Source organism: Schistocerca americana, chromosome 4 (assembly GCF_021461395.2).
Source record: "Schistocerca americana isolate TAMUIC-IGC-003095 chromosome 4, iqSchAmer2.1, whole genome shotgun sequence".
Classification (NCBI taxonomy): domain Eukaryota; kingdom Metazoa; phylum Arthropoda; class Insecta; order Orthoptera; family Acrididae; genus Schistocerca; species Schistocerca americana.
In genome coordinates, this window is record NC_060122.1 from 26327589 (window position 1) to 26346473 (window position 18885).

At 45.2% G+C, this 18885-nt stretch overlaps 1 protein-coding gene across 1 annotated transcript in view; it reads left to right on the forward strand.

Moving 5' to 3' along the window:
• Positions 1-18885, forward strand: part of LOC124612899 (vitellogenin receptor-like) — a 232698-nt gene that overhangs the window by 15231 nt on the left and 198582 nt on the right. Inside the window, exon 4 of the mRNA XM_047141363.1 lies at positions 17873-17978. Coding sequence (XP_046997319.1) covers positions 17873-17978 — 106 coding nt within the window. The remainder of the gene's footprint in view (positions 1-17872; positions 17979-18885) is intronic.

The following is an 18885-nucleotide window of genomic DNA, read 5'->3' on the forward strand; positions in this document are numbered from 1 at the left end:
TCCCTTTTCGTGGCCGATTTTACCATCTCCTGCAGCGCGCAGCCTACTTGTTTCCTGGAGCGCTGTCTTCAGCGTTGTCTTGACAGTCTTTACTCGTGGAGTGTCGCCAATGGCTTCCGTTTTTCTGCCGAGAAGACGGTCTGTATTAACTTCTGGTGCTACAAAGAGTTTCTCCCACTGTCCTTAAGACTCGGTCCCGTTGCTCTCCCATTCGTGGAGACAACTAAATTTTTAGGACTTACATTTGACAGGAAACTTAGCTGGCCTCCACATGTCATATTTGGCTTCCCGTTGTACCCGTTCCCTAACTGTCCTCCGTGTTCTCAGCAGTACGTGGTGGGGAGCGGATCGAACCGTCCTACTTCACCTATATCGGTCGATCGTCAGCTCAAAGCTGGATTATGGGAGCTTCGTATACTCCTCTGCACAGCCGTCCATCTTACGCTGCCTCAACTCTGTACGACATCGGGGCTTATGTCTTGCAATCGCAGCGTTCTATACTAGTCCCGTCGAGAGTCTTCATGCTGAAGCCGGTGAATTGCCACTAACCTACTGGCGCGATATACTGCTTTGGCAGTATGCCTGTCGGCTGTTGTCAATGCCCGACCAACCGTCTTATCGTTCCTTTTTTGGTGACTCTCTCGACAGTCAATACGGGTTGTATGTCTCTGCCCTGCTAGCCCCTGGAGTTCACTTTCGTCGCCTCCTTCAGCACCTTGATTTTTCACTTTTTGCAACCTTTCGAGTGGGCGAGAGCCAAACGCCACCTTGGCTCCAGGCTCAGGTTCGCGTTCACCTTGACCTCAGCTCGCTCCCAAAGGAGGTTACCCCAGCTTCGGTATACCGCTCCCATTTTGTCGAACTTCGTTCGAAGTTCATTAATATGATCTTCATTTATACAGATGGCTCTAAGACCAATGACAGTGTCGGGTGTTCTTGTATTGTCAGGGCACACAGTTTCAAATACCGGCTCCATGGCCATTGTTCGGTCTTCACAGCTGAGCTATTTGCCCTCTAGCAGGCTGTTCTTTACATCCTCCACCACCGACATCCTGCTTATGTCATCTGCTCCGATTCCCTGGGCGACATCCAGAGCCTCAGTGATCCGTATCGGGTTCACCCTTTCGTGCACCGGATCCAACACTCTCTTCAGCAGCTGGCGGATGAAGGTTCTCCAGTTACCTGTATGTGGGTTCCTGGCCATGTCGGTATCCCTGGGAACAAAGCTGCAGATGCCGTGGCCAAGGCTGCGGTCCTCCAGCCTCTGACAGCTTCTTGTTGTGTCCCTTCATCAGATTGTAGTAGGATCATTTGTCAGCGCATTTTATCGCTGTGGCATGCCGATTGGGCTACACTTACTGACAACAAGCTCCGGGCCTTGAAACCTCTTCCCACGGCTTGGACGACCTCTTCACGTCCTTCTTGGCGGGAGGAGGTCATTTTGGCGCGGTTACGAATTGGACACTGCCGATTCAGCCATCGCCATCTGTTGATGGCTGCGCTGATGCCATTCTGCCCATGTGGGCAATTGCTGATGGTATGCCACATTTTAACATCCTGTCCGAATTGTAATACACTACCCGTTGATCTTGGCCTGCCATGCCATTTTAGCGGATGACCCAGGAGCAGCTGCTCGCATTCTTCGTTTTATCCACTTGACAAACCTGTCTAAGGACATTTGATTATGTCTTTTTTTTTTAATCCTATGCCTGTTAATGTTTTTTATAGTGTTGCCCCTTTTAGTTGCTGTCTTAACGTTGTGCTTCGCGGTGCATTCCTAACTTAGTCTGGGCGCTAATGACCATTGTAGTTGTGCGCCTCATAACCACAAAAAAAAAAAAAAAAAAATCGGCAAATCCTGTGGAATTAATCTTTTGGAAATTAAACCAGTTCATGAGAACATATAGCCACAGCCAGCAAATGAAATGGATCTATTATCTTGACGATTTTCAGGAAATTATGAACAACATGACACATACTACGACAGAGTACACCCCGTATGAACTGATGTTTGGAAAACAGGAGTAGAATGACTGGATTCGACCAATTCCTAACACAGCAATTGACAGAATGTCACTAAAAATCATTAAAAATTAAAGTACACCACACCTTACTCAATATAATGGACAAGGCAAAGGAAATAAAAATCTCTTTTGACAATTCACTTGGAAGAATAAAAACATATCAAGTGAAAGATAAAGTTTTAGTAAAAACTCACCCTAAGGCTTCACTTATACAGAGGAGGAACAAAAAATGGCAATTACTGTATCAAAAATACCTTATCTAGGGACTTGTGTTCCGAAGGATGTGAAGAACGATAAGGTGAAAGGAATGTATCCTCATCATTTATTGAAAGAATTTCATGATGACTGAAGATTCTGAAGACCGAAAATAAGATTCATCTCAATTACTATTGATTAGACAGTTTTACATTGAAACTCTGAAGCATATTAAGAATATTTTTTCTTTCTTTTTGCAATTTAGTAGTAAGTTTTTCTTTACAGGCATCATGCTCGAGATGTATGCGGACATTATGTACAGGGTTATTACAAATGATTGAAGCGATTTCACAGCTCTACAATAACTTCATTATTTGAGATATTTTCACAATGCTTTGCACACACATACAAAAACTCAGTTTTTTTAGGCATTCACAAATGTTCGATATGTGCCCCTTTAGTGATTCGGCAGACATCAAGCCGATAATCAAGTTCCTCCCACACTCGGCGCAGCGTGTCCCCATCAATGAGTTCGAAAGCATCGTTGATGCGAGCTCGCAGTTCTGGCACGTTTCTTGGTAGAGGAGGTTTAAACACTGAATCTTTCACATAACCCCACAGAAAGAAATCGCATGGGGTTAAGTCGAGAGAGCGTGGAGGCCATGACGTGAATTGCTGATCATGATCTCCACAACAACCAATCCATCGGTTTTCCAATCTCCTGTTTAAGAAATGCCGAACATTATGATGGAAGTGCGGTGGAGCACCATCCTGTTGAAAGATGAAGTCGGCGCTGTCGGTCTCCAGTTGTGGCAGGAGCCAATTTTCCAGCAGGTCCAGATACACGTGTCCTGTAACGTTTTTTTCGCAGAAGAAAAAGGGGCCATAAACTTTAAACCGTGAGATTGCACAAAACGTGTTAACTTTTGGTGAATTGCGAATTTGCTGCACGAATGCGTGAGGATTCTCTACCGCCTAGATTCACACATTGTGTCTGTTCACTTCACCATTAAGAAAAAATGTTGCTTCATCACTGAAAACAAGTTTCGCACTGAATGCATCCTCTTCCATGAGCTGCTGCAACTGCGCCGAAAATTCAAAGTGTTTGACTTTGTCATCAGGTGTCAGGGCTTGTAGCAGTTGTAAACGGTAAGGCTTCTGCTTTAGCCTTTTCCGTAAGATTTTCCAAATTGTCGGCTGTGGTACATTTAGCTCCCTGCTTGCTTTATTCGTCGACTTCCGCGGGCTACGCGTGAAACTTGCCCGCACGCGTTCAGCCGTTTCTTCGCTCACTGCAGGCCGACCCGTTGATTTCCCCTTACAGAGGCATCCAGAAGCTTTAAACTGTGCATACCATCACCGAATGGAGTTAGCAGGCGATGGATCTTTGTTGAACTTCGTCCTGAAGTGTCGTTGCACTGTTATGACTGACTGATGTGAGTGCATTTCAAGCACGACATACGCTTTCTCGGCTCCTGTCGCCATTTTGTCTCACTGTGCTCTCGAGCGCTCTGGCGGCAGAAACCTGAAGTGCGGCTTCAGCCGAACAAAACTTTGAGTTTTTCTACGTATCTGTAGTGTGTCGTGACCATATGGTGAATTTATGAAATCGCTTCGGTCATTTGTAATAGCGCTGTATTTGTTTTTCAATGTAGAGGAATTTTCTTTCCAGAATGCAGAGTGTTTAGCTATAATATGACTGATTTCTTTTAATTTTTAGATTGATTAATTAATAATAATAGCTTCAATCATTTCTCACAATGCATAATGACCATGGGTTAATGATTCAAATGAATCTGGTCTATGGCAAGATATGTATTTTTTTTTTTTTTTTGTTTTTTTTTTTTTGTTTTTTTGTTTTTTTTTTTTTTTTTTTTTTTTTTTGTTTATGTCACTTTTGACAATGTCGGTGTACGTTTGTATCCTTTTTAACTCATTGAGCTAAAGTCATACTGGGCTAACCCGTTCTCAGCTACGACACCCGCTTATGCTTTATTTCAATGTTTTGTAATGGAAATTTGCTTTGTAATTGTGTCAGTGTTGTAACATACCTCTGTATGTAAATTTTTTCGTGTCAATTGTTACCAACTAGGCGAATGCTGAGCAGTTACAAGCCCATCGACAAGTGTTATGGTACGTCTGAAAGAAAGTTGAGATGCCATCACCAGTTGGATTAGTGTGTAGTGCATCTGATAAAAATTAAGAACATCTTACAACTTCAGAATATTTCAGATTCAGGACAGAGAATTAGAAAGTACTTCAGATTCTATTTCAGCTCAGCTGAACAATCATCAAAATAATGTTGTATGAACCCTCGTGTTTGTTTTCTCTAAAAACGTTCATCCACAAGAGGGGCATATATGATGTATCATGTAATGCATTAATGTTGCAGTACGAGGAGGGGGGGAGGGAGGGAGGGGGATATATATATATATATATATATATATATATATATATATATATATATATATATATATATATATATATATATATATATGTGTGTGTGTGTGTGTGTGTGTGTGTGTGTGTGTGTGCTATCACTCATACATATAAAGCTACAACTAAGATTCCTTCTTAGTGCCCATCCGCACTCTTATTCTCACATTTGATAGAGTGGTACTGTCGTCAAAGATCAAGGCAGGCCATGAAATTATCACAGTTCAGCCTTGTTGACACCCAGCAAAATTCGGAGTGGGTGGTATTGGGGCGGACGTTTCGCAGATGAAACGTCAACACGTATCAGGTCGCTCTGCTGCCTAGTCTTTCAAAAGAAAAGGTACCGTTTCTAGTTCTGGTTCTCCTGCCCTTTCCCCCTTGGCCACTCCCTGGGAGGAGGGACAGGCCCGCCGGCTTGGGGCGAAGTACTTCCCCCGCTATTTGGTCTGTTCTCGGACCGATAGGGGGACGTTCGCCACCTCCAAGCCCATGTTCTTTGTTCAGCACATTGAGGACATCTTCGGGGAAAAAGAGGCTCTCAGCAAGATGCGTTCAGGGTCCGTTCTTATAAAGACCACCTCCGCCACACAGTCGGCGGCACTCCAGGCGTGCGACCGCCTAGGGGACATCCCAGTGTCCATTGTCCCACATCTGGCACTAAATAGGACGCAGGGGGTTATATTTCATCGTGACTTCCTGCTACAATCTGATGAGGAGCTCATGGCCAACCAGGAGCGCCGAGGCGTGCATTTCGTCCGGCGAATCCAGCGCGGCCCCAAAGACCGTCGCATCGACACCGGGGCCTTTATCCTCGCCTTCGAGGGGGACGTTCTCCCGGAGAAGGTAAAGGTGATGTGCTACCGGTGTGACGTGCGACCTTACGTCCCGCCTCCTATGCGCTGTTTTCGGTGTTTGCGCTTTGGGCACATGTCGTCACGGTGTGAGGCTGAGCCCCTTTGTGGCGATTGTGGACGTCCTCTTCGTGAGGAACATACATGCTCCCCACCACCTCGGTGCATTAATTGTCCTGGCATCCACTCGCCTAGATCCTCAGACTGCCCCGCATATCAGAAGGAGAAGAAGATACAAGAACTCAAAACTTTGGATCGGCTCTCTTATTCTGAGGCCAGGAAGAAGTATGACCGCCTCCATCCCATGCCGTTGACCACTTCGTTTGCCTCAGTTGTGTCCACTCCTTCCGCAGTATCCTCACCCCTGTCCTGTCCCCCCTCCGCATCCTCCGCCCATCAGGGGGCTCTGCCTCCGCCTCCCAAATCCCTCCCTTCCAAATCCTCCTCCCCCGTGGCCCCTGCCCCCTCTGCCCCAGGGGCCACGCTTCCTCCTCCTCCTCTCCCCCGCCACCTGAGAAGCGATCCTCTTCTCAGGCGTCCATCGGGAAATGTTCCGGACCCCAGCTTCCGAGGTCCGGCGTTCCAAAACGGGCCCCGCGCGTGAGGACCTTCTTCGGGTCCAGCCCACCATCCCTGTGCCTCCTCGGGCTTCCAAGAAGGCCTCAAAGAAGAAGTCTCTATCCCCCTCTCCACCCCGGCCCATTTAGTCTGACGCTCCATCCGTGAGTCACGGCTCCCGGCCGTCCTCAGTTTCGCCGGGACGCTCTGCTGCCAGGCGCTCGGCTGGCCTCTCGTCGGCAAATGATGCTGCCCCTCCTACACAACCAGGGACAGCGGCCGCAGCTGGCGGCGACTCGATGGAACAGGATCAGCCTCCAGCCGGTTGTAGCGTTGTTCCCTCGAAACCTGGCCCTCCGTGGCCGTCGAGGTGACCAGCTCTTCCCCCATCTCGTTCCCCCTCTTTTTTGACTAGCGATGGCCTTGTTACGTTGGAACATAGGAGGTATTCGATCTAATCGGGAGGAATTACAACTGCTCCTCCGCCTGTACTGTCCGCTCGTCCTTGGTCTCCCAGAAACCAAGTTGCGCCCGACTGACCGTATTGCCTTTACCCACTATACCTCGGAGCGGTATGACCTCACCCCTGTGGACGGTATCCCAGCTCATGGTGGGGTCATGTTGCTTGTTCGGGACGATGTCTATTACCATCCCATCCCATTGACCACCCCACTCCAAGCAATAGCTGTCCATATTACTCTTTCTGCTTTTACATTTTCAGTTTGTACCATCTACACTCCACCGTCATCTGCTGTTAGTCGGGCTGACATGATGCACCTGATTGTTCAGCTTCTCCCGCCGTTTTTATTGTTTGACGATTTCAATGCCCATCATCCCCTTGGGGCTCTCCTGCATCCTGTCAAAGAGGCTCACTCTTGGCGGATGTCTTCGACCATATCAATCTTGTCTGCCTCAATACCGGCGCCCCGACTTTCCTCTCAGACTCTACTCATACCTACTCCCACTTGGACCTCTCGATCTGTTCTCCCACTCTTGCCCGTCGGTTCGAGTGGTATGTCCTTTCTGACACCTATTCAAGCGACCACTTCCCCTGTGTCGTTCGTCTCCTGTACCACACCCCATCCCCACGTCCTTCGAGCTGGAACATACCAAAAGCTGACTGGGGACTTTACTCCTCCCTGGCGACCTTTCCGGACCACGATTTTCTGAGTTGTGATAGTCAGGTCGAATACCTCACGGCTGTTATCATCAATGCCGCCGAACGTTCCATTCCTCGTACTACCTCTTCTTCACGTCGCATTTCCGTCCCCTGGTGGAACGAAGCTTGTAGGGACACTATCCGTGCTCGACGACGTGCTTTACACACCTTTCGCCGCCATCCTACGTTGGCGAATTGTATTGAATACAAACGACTCGGAGCGCAATGCCGTAGAGTCATCAAAGACAGCAAAAAAGCTTGTTGGGCCTCTTTCACCAGCTCTTTTAACAGTTTGACTCCCTCTTCCGTCGTTTGGGGTGGCCTGTGCCGGCTGTCGGGCATTAAGGCCCACTCCTCGGTACCTGGCCTGACCTCAGGTAATGAGGTCCTTGTTGATCCTGTGGCTGTCTCCAACGCCTTCGGCCGGTTTTTTGCGGCGGTTTCAAGCTTCGCTCATTACCACCCTGCCTTCCTTCCTTCCCAGGAAAGAGGCAGAAGAGGCTCGGCGACCTTCCTTCCACTCACTGAATCTGGAAACTTATAATGCCCTCTTTACTATACGGGAACTCGAACGTGCGCTTGCACTGTCCCGGTCCTCTGCTCCGGGGCCAGATGCCATTCACGTTCAGATGCTGGCACACCTTTCTCCGGCGGGCAAAGGCTTCCTTCTTCGTACCTACAATCGCGTCTGGACCGAAGGTCAGGTCCCCATGTGTTGGCGTGACGCCGTCATTGTTCCTATACCCAAACCCGCGAAGGATAGACACCTTCCTTCTAGTTACCGCCCCATTTCTCTTACAAGCTGTGTCTGTAAGGTGATGGAGCGCATGGTTAATGCTCGGTTAGTCTGGATTCTTGAATCTCGACGGCTACTTACTAATGTCCAATGCGGCTTTCGTCGCCGCCGCTCCGCTGTTGACCACCTTGTGACCTTGTCGACATTCATCATGAACAACTTTTTGCGAAGGCGCCAAACAGTAGCCATGTTTTTCGACTTGGAGAAGGCTTATGATACCTGTTGGAGAGGAGGTATCCTCCGTACTATGCACAGGTGGGGCCTACGCGGTCGCCTGCCCCTTTTTATTGATTCCTTTTTAACGGATCGAAAGTTTAGGGTACGTGTGGGTTCCGTATTGTCCGACGTCTTCCTCCAGGAGAACGGAGTGCCTCAGTGCTCCGTCTTGAGCGTAGCCCTTTTTGCCATCGCGATCAATCCAATTATGGATTGCATTCCACCTAATGTCTCAGGCTCTCTCTTTGTCGATGACTTCGCGATCTACTGCAGGGCCCAGCGAACATGCCTCCTGGAGCGCTGCCTTCAGCGTTGTCTAGACAGCCTCCACTCATGGAGCGTGGCAAATGGCTTCCGGTTCTCTGAAGAGAAGACGGTTTGTATCAACTTTTGGCGATATAAAGCGTTCCTTCCGCCATCCTTACATCTCGGTCCAGTTGTTCTCCCATTCGTGGAAACAACTAAGTTTCTAGGGCTCACGTTGGACAGGAAACTGTGTTGGTCTCCACATGTCTCTTATTTGGCGGTCCGTTGTACACGTTCCCTTAATGTCCTCAGAGTTCTTAGCAGTTCATCTTGGGGAGCGGATCGCACTGTCCTGCTTCACTTGTATCGGTCCATAGTCCGATCGAAGTTGGATTATGGGAGCTTCGTCTACTCGTCCGCTCGGCCATCCCTCTTACGCCGGCTCAACTCCATCCACCATCGGGGGATACGTCTTGCGACCGGAGCCTTCTACACTAGTCCTGTCGAGAGTCTTTATGCTGAAGCTGCAGAGTTACCATTGACCTACCGGCGCGACGTACTGCTGTGTCGGTATGCCTGCCGGCTGTTGTCTATGCCCGACCACCCCTCTTACCAGTCCTTCTTCGCCGATTCTCTCGACCGTCAGTACGGGTTGTATGTGTCTGCCCTGCTGCCCCCCGGAGTCCGCTTCCGTCGCCTGCTTCGACAATTGGATTTTGCCCTCCCTACCACCTTCAGGGAGGGTGAGAGCCCGACACCACCTTGGCTCCAGGCTCCGGTTCATGTTTATCTCGACCTCAGCTCACTCCCGAAGGAGGGTACTCCGCCTGCAGTGTATTGCTCACGGTTTGTCGAACTTCGTGCTCGTCTTGCCGGTCACACCTTTATTTACACCAATGGCTCCAAAACTGACGATGGTGTCGGCTGTGCCTTTGTCGTCTGGGCCGCCACCTTTAAATTCCGGCTCCTCGACCAATGTTCCAGCTTTACGGCCGAGCTTTTTGCTCTCCATCAGGCCATTCAGTATGCCCGCCGCCACCGCCATTCATCGTATGTACTCTGCTCTGACTCACTCAGTGCTCTTCAGAGCCTTGGAGCTCCCTATCCGGTCCATCCCTTGATTCAACGGATACAGCAGTCCCTCCATTCTTTCGCTGATAATGGTTCTCCTGTCAGCTTTCTGTGGGTTCCCGGACATGTAGGAGTGCCTGGGAATGAGGCTGCTGATGCTGCAGCCAAAGCTGCAGTCCTCCTACCTCGGCCAGCCTCCCATTGTGTCCCGTCATCTGACATTCGTGGGGATGTATGTAAGAGGCTTGTCGTTGTGGTGGGATGCTTGGTCATCCCTCCAAGGAAACAAGCTCCGGGCAGTAAAACCGCTCCCAACTGCTTGGACAACCTCCTCCCGACCATCTCGGCGAGAGGAGGTTCTTCTGACCAGGTTGTGGATATTGGCATTGCCGGTTTAGCCACCGCTACCTGCTCTCCGGTGACCCAGCCCCGCAGTGCCCTTGTGGTCAGGCATTAACAGTGCGCCATGTTTTATTGTCGTGTCCCCGTTTTAGTCAATTTCATGTTGTCCTGTCCCTGCCATCTACTTTACCAGATGTTTTAGCTGATGACGCTCGAGCAGCTGCTCGTATTCTGCGTTTTATAACTTTGAATGGCTTGTCCAAAGACATCTAACCTTTTTACTTATTTTATCTGCATCTTTGTCAGGTCCTTCTGGTGTCCCCCCATCCCCTTGAGTTTTACTAGATCCCATGTGCTCTAACAACAGTGACTGGGCGCTAATGACCTCAGTAGTTGAGCGCCCTTAAACCCCACCAAAAAAAACCAGCAAAATGTGTAACCTGTGGTAGGGATGCACATGAAGGCGATTGTCTACTTCCTTCTAACCGCTGTATCGACTGCAATGGCAGTCATGCTGCCTCCTCTCAGGATTGTCTCGTGTTTTAATGAGAAAAAGTGCCTTACCCAGTCGCTTGCAAGTTGCTGACTAGTCGCAAACCCTGTGTTCTCCTGTCGGCACCTATAGTTCTGTTCTTGTTACCCCTTGCTCTGTGAACGACATGGCCATGCAGACATGCAACCTCAAATTCAGCTCTGAGATTGTGAAATCGCCCAGTGTCAAGGTAGCATCATCATCCCCCATCCAGCTGTGCAACAACCCATCAAACTCTTGCCACAATGGATGAAGCTACCAGCTACACAACCGGTAGGCCAGAAAGGACACAAGTACTCCCATGTAGATATCCACCATCCCTCCAGCCAAACACCTGAGTCTTCAGCTAATGGGAAACGCTCAAAGAAGTCCACCAAAGGCAAACTGTCTTCCCCTTTGCCAACTCGAATATCCTGTTCGACGGTGTCACCAAGTGGTGCCGTAGCTCGGCCAGCCTCCCTGTTGTCAGTGCACATCACCAACCATTCTCCAGCATTGGAATCCACCAACCGACTGCACAAGAAAGCCGATGCTTCAGTGGACCCCATGGAGCAGAACCAGTGTGTCCCTGCAAGAGGCCCCCATGGACATCTTCCACACATTCATAGTCTTCTTAAGGGCATGCAGTTTGTTGTGTGTACTGAGATTATGCCATTCCGTCTCCCAAATCTGAAAAACCTTGCAGTGTAATAATGATCACAGGTGGGTTAAAGGATACTGATCTCCAGAAGCGGTTTCCATGTAGCCCGTTTGGTAAGCCTGTCGGCAAGTTCATTTCCTGGGATTATGAGGTGGCCTGGGGTCCACACAAACACCACTGAACAACTGCACCGTTCCAGGGCATAGAGGGACTCCTGGACGGTCACTACCAAAGGATGGTTGGGGTATCACTGGAAGACAGCTTGAAGGCTTCTGAAGCAGTCGGTACTGATAAGAAACGACTCGCCAGGGCATGAGCGGATGTGCTCAAGAGTGCAAGAAATGGCCGCCAGCTCTACAGTGAAAACACTGCTGCCGTCTGGCAAGGAGTGCTGTTCAATATGTCCTCCATGAACAAATGCGAAGCCAACGTGACCATCAGCCACTGAGCAGTCAGTGTAAACCACTTCATGGTCCTGGTACATGTCAAGAATCGAGAGGAAGTTACAGCAGAGCTGTGGGGTTAACAGAGTCCTTAGGACCATGTGAAAGTTTCATGCGAAGCTTCAGCTTGGGTGTACACGTGAATGGACCTGGTTCTCTGCTGGCTCCATGTTGGACATATGTGGCTAACACATGTGTACCTCCTGTGTTGTGAGGACCAACCTTGGTGTCACTATGGCTCACATATGACTTGTTGACGTCTTGCTGGACTGCTCACTTTTTGCTGCTCTGCAGCAGGCTTTTAGCCTTCCTAGCGCCCTATCTTCAGTGTTGGATGACAATCTGCTCAACAGCAGATTAAGTTTTACATTTTATTCATGAGGGTTTTTTTTTTTTTGTGCCATCTAAGGGTGGGCATTTAGCCTTCTCTCTGGGGTCGCCACCTTCATCCATTTTAACTCTGTTGCACTGTTGTTGTTGTTGTTGTTGTTGTTGTTGTTGTAGTCTTTTCCCACTTGTCTGTCTGGGGTGGACATTTTAATGTGTTGCAGAGTGGCTGGCTCATCCTCATTGTATTATTGTGATCATCCTACCCAGACAGTAAGCTCTATGGTTTTAATACCTTCTGCTTTTCCTTGTGGTGTATGTTTCCCCTGTTTTTTGTTCATTCCATTCATTTTCATTTTAAGTGTAGTGTTGGGTGTTTATGTACCTTGAGCCTTGCTGGTGTCAGGAAAATGAGACTGACGACCCTGTAGTTTGGTCCCTTTATACACCAAACCAACCAACCAACCAACACCAGCCTGGTTGAGGTGCTGAATTGCCTCTGTCCTACTGCTGTGACTTTCTTCTCAGCAGGTATGCATGCCGTTTGTCATGTGTGGCCCCCATCTTGTTTCTCCTTCGATTCCTTTGATCGTCAGTATACGACTTGTCCCTCCTGGAGTCTGCTTTCAACACTTGGTATGGCGGCTTAACTTCTCACTACTTTGGCTTCGTGAAGTGACCCATGTTAATCTGAGCCTTCATTCACTTCCTAAGGACACCACTGGAGCCTCGGTCTATTGCCTTCAGTTTCACACGACCTTCATGTGGAACCTCCCGATAGTACCTTTGTATACAGTGATGGCTCTCGAACGGAGTGTGGGCTCAGGTTTGCCTTCATTATTGGCAACTGTCTCTTTTGATATCGGCTTCCAACACACTCCTAAATATTTACAGCCGAGCTCTTCGCCTTGTATCAGGCCACAGAGTACATCCAACGACACAGACTTTTCAATTGTGTCCTCTGCTCAGACTCGGTCAGTGCCCTTCAGTGTCTGTGCAATGTACACTGCCCATCCCTTAGTGCACCGGAGCCAGGAAAACTGTCACTTGCTTACTCTTGGTGGAGGCCTGCAAGTACCTATATTCCCCGAGATGATCTCTGTGTTGACGTCTGTCAGGAGGTGGTGTCCCTTGTGTCATCGCCAATGGTCCTCCTTTTATGGGAATAAGCTGTGGCTTATTAAGCCTTTCCCAGCGGCTTGGACGACCTCCTCTCGATCCTGCCGCCGGGAGGAGTTTATTTTAACTTGGCTGTGTATTGCGCACTGCCTTTGTAGCCATCATCTTTTGCTAAGTGGTACTACCCCACCACTTTGTACACATTGCGCCCAAGTTTTAACTGTCTGCCACTTCCTGATGGAATGCCAGTTTTTTAACCATTTATGTTCCTGCTTGCATTTGCTGTCTGATTTATCTGCCGTTTTAGCGAATGATGTGTGGCCTGTTGACCATGTTTTACTTTTTATCCACCATAGCAATATGGTGAAGGTTATTTAATTTTTAGTTTGGTCCTCCATTTCCGTATGGTATCTTTTTTAGCCCTTTTTCCAAGTTCCTGTTTTTAGCTGTCTTCTATTATGTCAATTGGGACTCATGTATAGTCATTATTTAACTATGCTCTGTCTTCATGTTCTATAGTTTTGACTAGAGTGTGTATGACCTTAGTTGTTTATTGCACCCTAAAGCAAAAGAAAACCAAACCAACATCTTTACTTCCACCAACACCTCATCTGCTACATGAGTCCTTCTGTATAATATAAGAGTAGCATTCTGTGGAGATATATGTATATTATAAAAGAGCAGTTAGATGAAAGCCTCTGCAAAGAAACCCCAATTAGCATTTTACCTGTCGCTAAGCATTAATTTTTAAACATACTGCACTCGTGCTACCACAGGAGTTAGATGTTGTTTCCACATAGTGGGGTGGAAACACTTGCATGCTAATTCAATTGATTTATTCAAATTTCCTAGTCCTTCCAGAAATTTCAGTCCTTCTAAAAGATGTCACAATGTGGCCTAAAAATTCTTTAGCCTGAATTGTTGTGTTTTCCGCTTTACTAAACCACTAGTGTTCAATGAAACCTACTATTGGGAAACAAGCACTGCGGGAGGTGAGAACCACATGCCTATCAGAGGTGTGACATCAGAGTTCCATGAAAAATACTGCAACATACAGGAATTTTTAATTCATTTATTCTTTACTAAGACATTTATACAGTAGTCTAACTAAGGTGATCTGAATCCTGGGAGCACTATTTTGCAGCTTTCAACTGAAGTACAAATGCTGCAGGCAAACAAGTGCTGTGTATAGAACTGTAAAGATGCATTGCCATAGATGTTTAACAAGATCATATTGTAAACATACAAAGCAGCTGTGCCCATAGAACAGACTGAACCATTACACTAGTTCACTTTTGTTTTTTTATAGAAAACTGGTAAAATGAGTACCTGGACAATGTCAAGTTTGTCAACTTGTTTATACAAAGCTAATTACTTTTCCATCTCCCTTCTGATTTGATGAAACCTCATAAAACTTCATCTCAAGTGACATTCGGAGTAGGACTCAATCAGTAATCATTATTTGGATATGTTTTCCATGTTCCCCTACATATTTCACCCTCTACAGCTCCCTTGAGTACTACAGAAATGATTCCCCAGTTTCTTAACAAAATATTCTATTGTGCTGTCCCTATTCAATTTTTCCCACATTCATTTCTGTGTTGATTCTGTGGAGACATGTCTCTTCAGTCTTATTTTCAGTGACTTTCTGTAACACCATGTCTTGCACTTGGATTCTCCTTTAAAGTTTTGCCACATCCAGGATTTCCTTCTATACAAAGCTGTGCTGCATCTGTACAGAGATTTTTAGATATTGGCCAAGAATTCTGTGTAATAGTCTGTTTTGTCATCCTCACTTTGTCCATCATGGATTATTCTGCTTTCAAGGTGATAGAATTCCTCCATGTCACCAGTTTTGGCAAGTTTTTTGCTATTTTCATTTCTACTGCTCATCATTACTTCAGTGTTTCCTGTATATTCTCAATCCATGTTGTACACTCGTTACTGTTCATTCCATCCAACAGATCCTGCAAGTGTCTTCCTTGTGGTGGGAAGTATAGAATTAAAAATAAGCCTGTATAGAAATACAATAAACATCCATTTTACGTAGTTCATCCTAATAGGCATGGCATTTTATACTTGATTTTTGAAGAATAGTAAAGTTGAAATCCTTCAGAATATATACTACATTTTTGACCATATTTGGCTGTGGATAAACTTAGTCTAATATCGCTCTGTAATAGTCATGCATGATAAGTTTTGGTATCTGAGGTGTAAGTGCCTGATACAGAATTGGGTTTTGGTATCTTGGAAGTTTAGGGTTAAGTGAATCTGCTTTACCTGATCAACCAATTTGATGAATTTCTGCTTAACCTAAGCTCATGCTACACTAACAGATTACGCCACAGCCTGTATTCAAAACACACACACACACACACACACACACACACACACTCTTCTCAGTGTTCTTATATCTTCAAGTTGTTAAATGTATGGCATCACACCAAATTTTTAGGTCACAAGATGGAGTAAACATCTGATATTATTTATTTCAGTTGACTCACTTGTTATATTGTAAGGCTTGCTACAGTGCTGATAGTTATCTTCTCATTTATAGTTTTTGAAGCTGTGGAGTTTCAGGTATTAAAGCTTAATAAAGTATTACGTTGTTTGAAGGAATTGATAGGATTGTAGCTGACTGAATTCTCTGGCTGTATGGCAGCAAAAATAGAATACTTTTACTCTTGTGGATGTAAATCTTAAATAGTATGTTAAGATGTGCTTATTTAATTCAAAAGATTAAACTGTTATTAAGTGAGCAACATCATTTAACTGAATGAACCATTTATTTAAAAAAATCAGAAGTGGTTGTAAACCAATAGTGCTCAAACTGCACAAAAAGCTGGAAAAATTACACCCTGATTGTCCTGTTCTGTAATATTCCAAACCAGTGTTCAAAGTTGTCTGATGCACAACTCACTTTTTGCATGTAATATTCATTCAGCTAAAAGCCTAAGATTTCACAGGAACAAAGATATGGTGGTAATCTATTGAATGGAATATAATTCCACAAAAAAATGTTCAGGTATTTACACTCCTGCTCTTGTAATGTTAACGAAAAACTAAGATTGGGACTTGAATCTGGATCTCTGGAGACAATGCTCTTGACTAACTGTAAAATTGCCCCATATTTAATTTTCTTGGCATGTGTATACCTCTTAGCGTCATAGTACTTTTAATTACAAAGCATATAGGAACTAATGGTGTGTGGGCTTCAATCTACTCAAGTTATTTGTAAGGTCTAAATTTTGACATGAGGAAATTGGTGGTACAGTCTATGTGGGATTGCTTCTGGGCCTAATTTTTAGTCTCTTAATGCTAGACACATCCTCAGAGGCTTTGTGTGCAATCTTGTTTGAGTTTGAAGATCTAACGATGCCTTGTTTTCAAAAATATCTTTCTTAAGGGCCTCTGAGGACATATCCAGTGTTAAGATGCAGTACTAGGTATATAAACACACCTTAGACCATAGCCTAATTCCTGTGTAACTGAAATCACAAAGGATCTATACGTGTTCGTGTAGAGAACACAGTATTTTACCTGTACATAATGCTCTAAAATGTGTAACATGTTCATGAAGTTTAAATTGTGATAAAAACTGTAATAGAATTTAATATTGCAACATGTATCAGTTTTACCCAAAGTGCACAAAACTGAAGTTTTCTAATGCTTTCAAATTTGTAACATGTGAAACACACCTAAATTGTCTTCAGTACGAACCTTGTCATTCTTATCCAATTTTGTGGATCTTGTAATACTGTCAGAATGGTGATAGCAGTAACTTAGTCTTCGTTGGCTGAGTCTTTTCAAAATTTTTACTCACTTATTTACGTACTGAATACAAAAGCAATAGTTTATTCCGTATGCCCTAAGTAAGATCACTTAATTGGTAAACTTACACTAAAGTGAGGAATAGTGTGTACAGACAATTACTTCAGGCATGGCACAAGCCTCTTAAAATACTGAAATTCTTAGTCGTAACCCCCAGTGGTATTGAATAGGATTGGGGAGAAGAGAAGTTTGTGGCACAACTTGACCAGAAGAAGGGATCGGTTGGTAGGACATGTTCTGAGGCATCAAGGGATCACCAATTTAGTATTGGAGGGCAGCGTGGAGGGTAAAAATCGTAGAGGGAGACCAAGAGATGAATACACTAAGCAGGTTCAGAAGGATGTAGGTTGTAGTAGGTACTGGGAGATGAAAAAGCTTGCACAGGATAGAGTAGCATGGAGAGCTGCATCAAACCAGTCTCAGGACTGAAGACCACAACAACAACAACAACCCCCAGTGCCCCCCCCCCCCCCCCCCCCCCCCCCCCCCCCCCCCCCCCCCGTTTGTTTTCTTAACGATATGTCTTTCTGATTGCCATTAGCACATCCATTAATTCAAGTTACTCACATATTTCATGTAAGGATTCTATAAAAAAGTGGTACAAATAGTTGGACAGTAGATAAATAGGTGGAGATAATTGGCTGAAACCACCTCCAATAATTTTACCAAAGGAAGGTTCTAGTGCTTAATTTCAGGAGGCAAGTCTAGTTCTGCTGCTACATACACTAGCTAGATTTGTGAACAAATATTTCTTTAGTGAGAGGAGAGAGGAGTAAGCTGGGAAGGTCAAAGAAAGTGCTCTTCAGAACCACCTGTAATAAGTGAAGGGAGACAAAGATGGAGACAAAGGTGTCAAAGTAAGAGATGGGACATTGGTCAGTGTTTCACCAGTTTGTACAGAGCTAAGCACAGAGAGAAGTAAAAAATCAGGGGAAGGAGCATGTTCATGGCTAGAATAGTATTCAGTATTTTGTATCTGTCCTCCTTGCTTACAAACTGCAAAATTCATAGACAAATAAGTTGACTTTCTATTTGCTTGGCAGCTGCTAAGTTTGTGTCAGTATTGTTTTCTGATTTGATTTACAGTTGGATTGTGGCAAAGACTTCCTATGCTCCAACCACCACTGCATTCCCAAGGCCTGGGAGTGTGATGGCAACAATGACTGTGGGGATAACAGTGATGAAGTAAACTGTGAGTTCTGAATTTAAATTTATTAAATGCCTTCATGTTAAAAACGTGGGTCCAGACTCACTCTTCAACTCCTATATGTTTGAGGACCCTTCAGTATAGGAATATTGTGGTGATGTATTCAGCATCAGAACTACGCATCGTTCATTCTTCTAAAATATTTTTGTCAATATATGATGTAAAAATAGTACATGATCATGATGACATTATTTACTATGTTCTATTTAGACTACTGCTTCACACTAGAAAGCTTCAGACAGACAAATGTTGTCTTACCTATAAAATAAAATAAAACAAAAAAAGACATAAGAACATATTGATTTGTGCTTCTCAAGTATGTCAATCCCAGTTGCGTTTTTTAGATGCTGGTAATTTTCATAAATATTTATATATACACACTTCCAATTTAACTCTTTCGTTAACACTAAGTACTTGCAGTTTGAGAGATCTCAGTGGTAGGTGGTCTTCATTAATAGAATGGAAAACACTAGTTAAATTACTTATCTGTATTGAGCATTTCACTCCCTCCCAGTTGACTGACAAAGGCATGTGAACATTCCCTGATACTTTTAGCATTCTGTGCTGTCTTCACAATGTTCTGTGAAGGTTATGGAATATGAGCCATAGCAGTTAATGCTATTAACAAATTGATGAATTCATGGTGACAGCTCCTATACCTTGGTCTTTTATAATCTAGACAGATGATTTGCACACTTCCAATGTGCTTCATTGGTGTGTTTGTCTTTAAACGCACAAATTTAATGGCAGACCATAATTTTCTACTTCCTTGTAACTTGCATCTAAGATAGATCAGAAAATAATTAGGAATAATTCCTTCAAGCTAGTACGTCGTGAGCAAAGGCTTGATTTGAAACCTCTCATGAATTATTTTATTTTATTAAAATTCCTA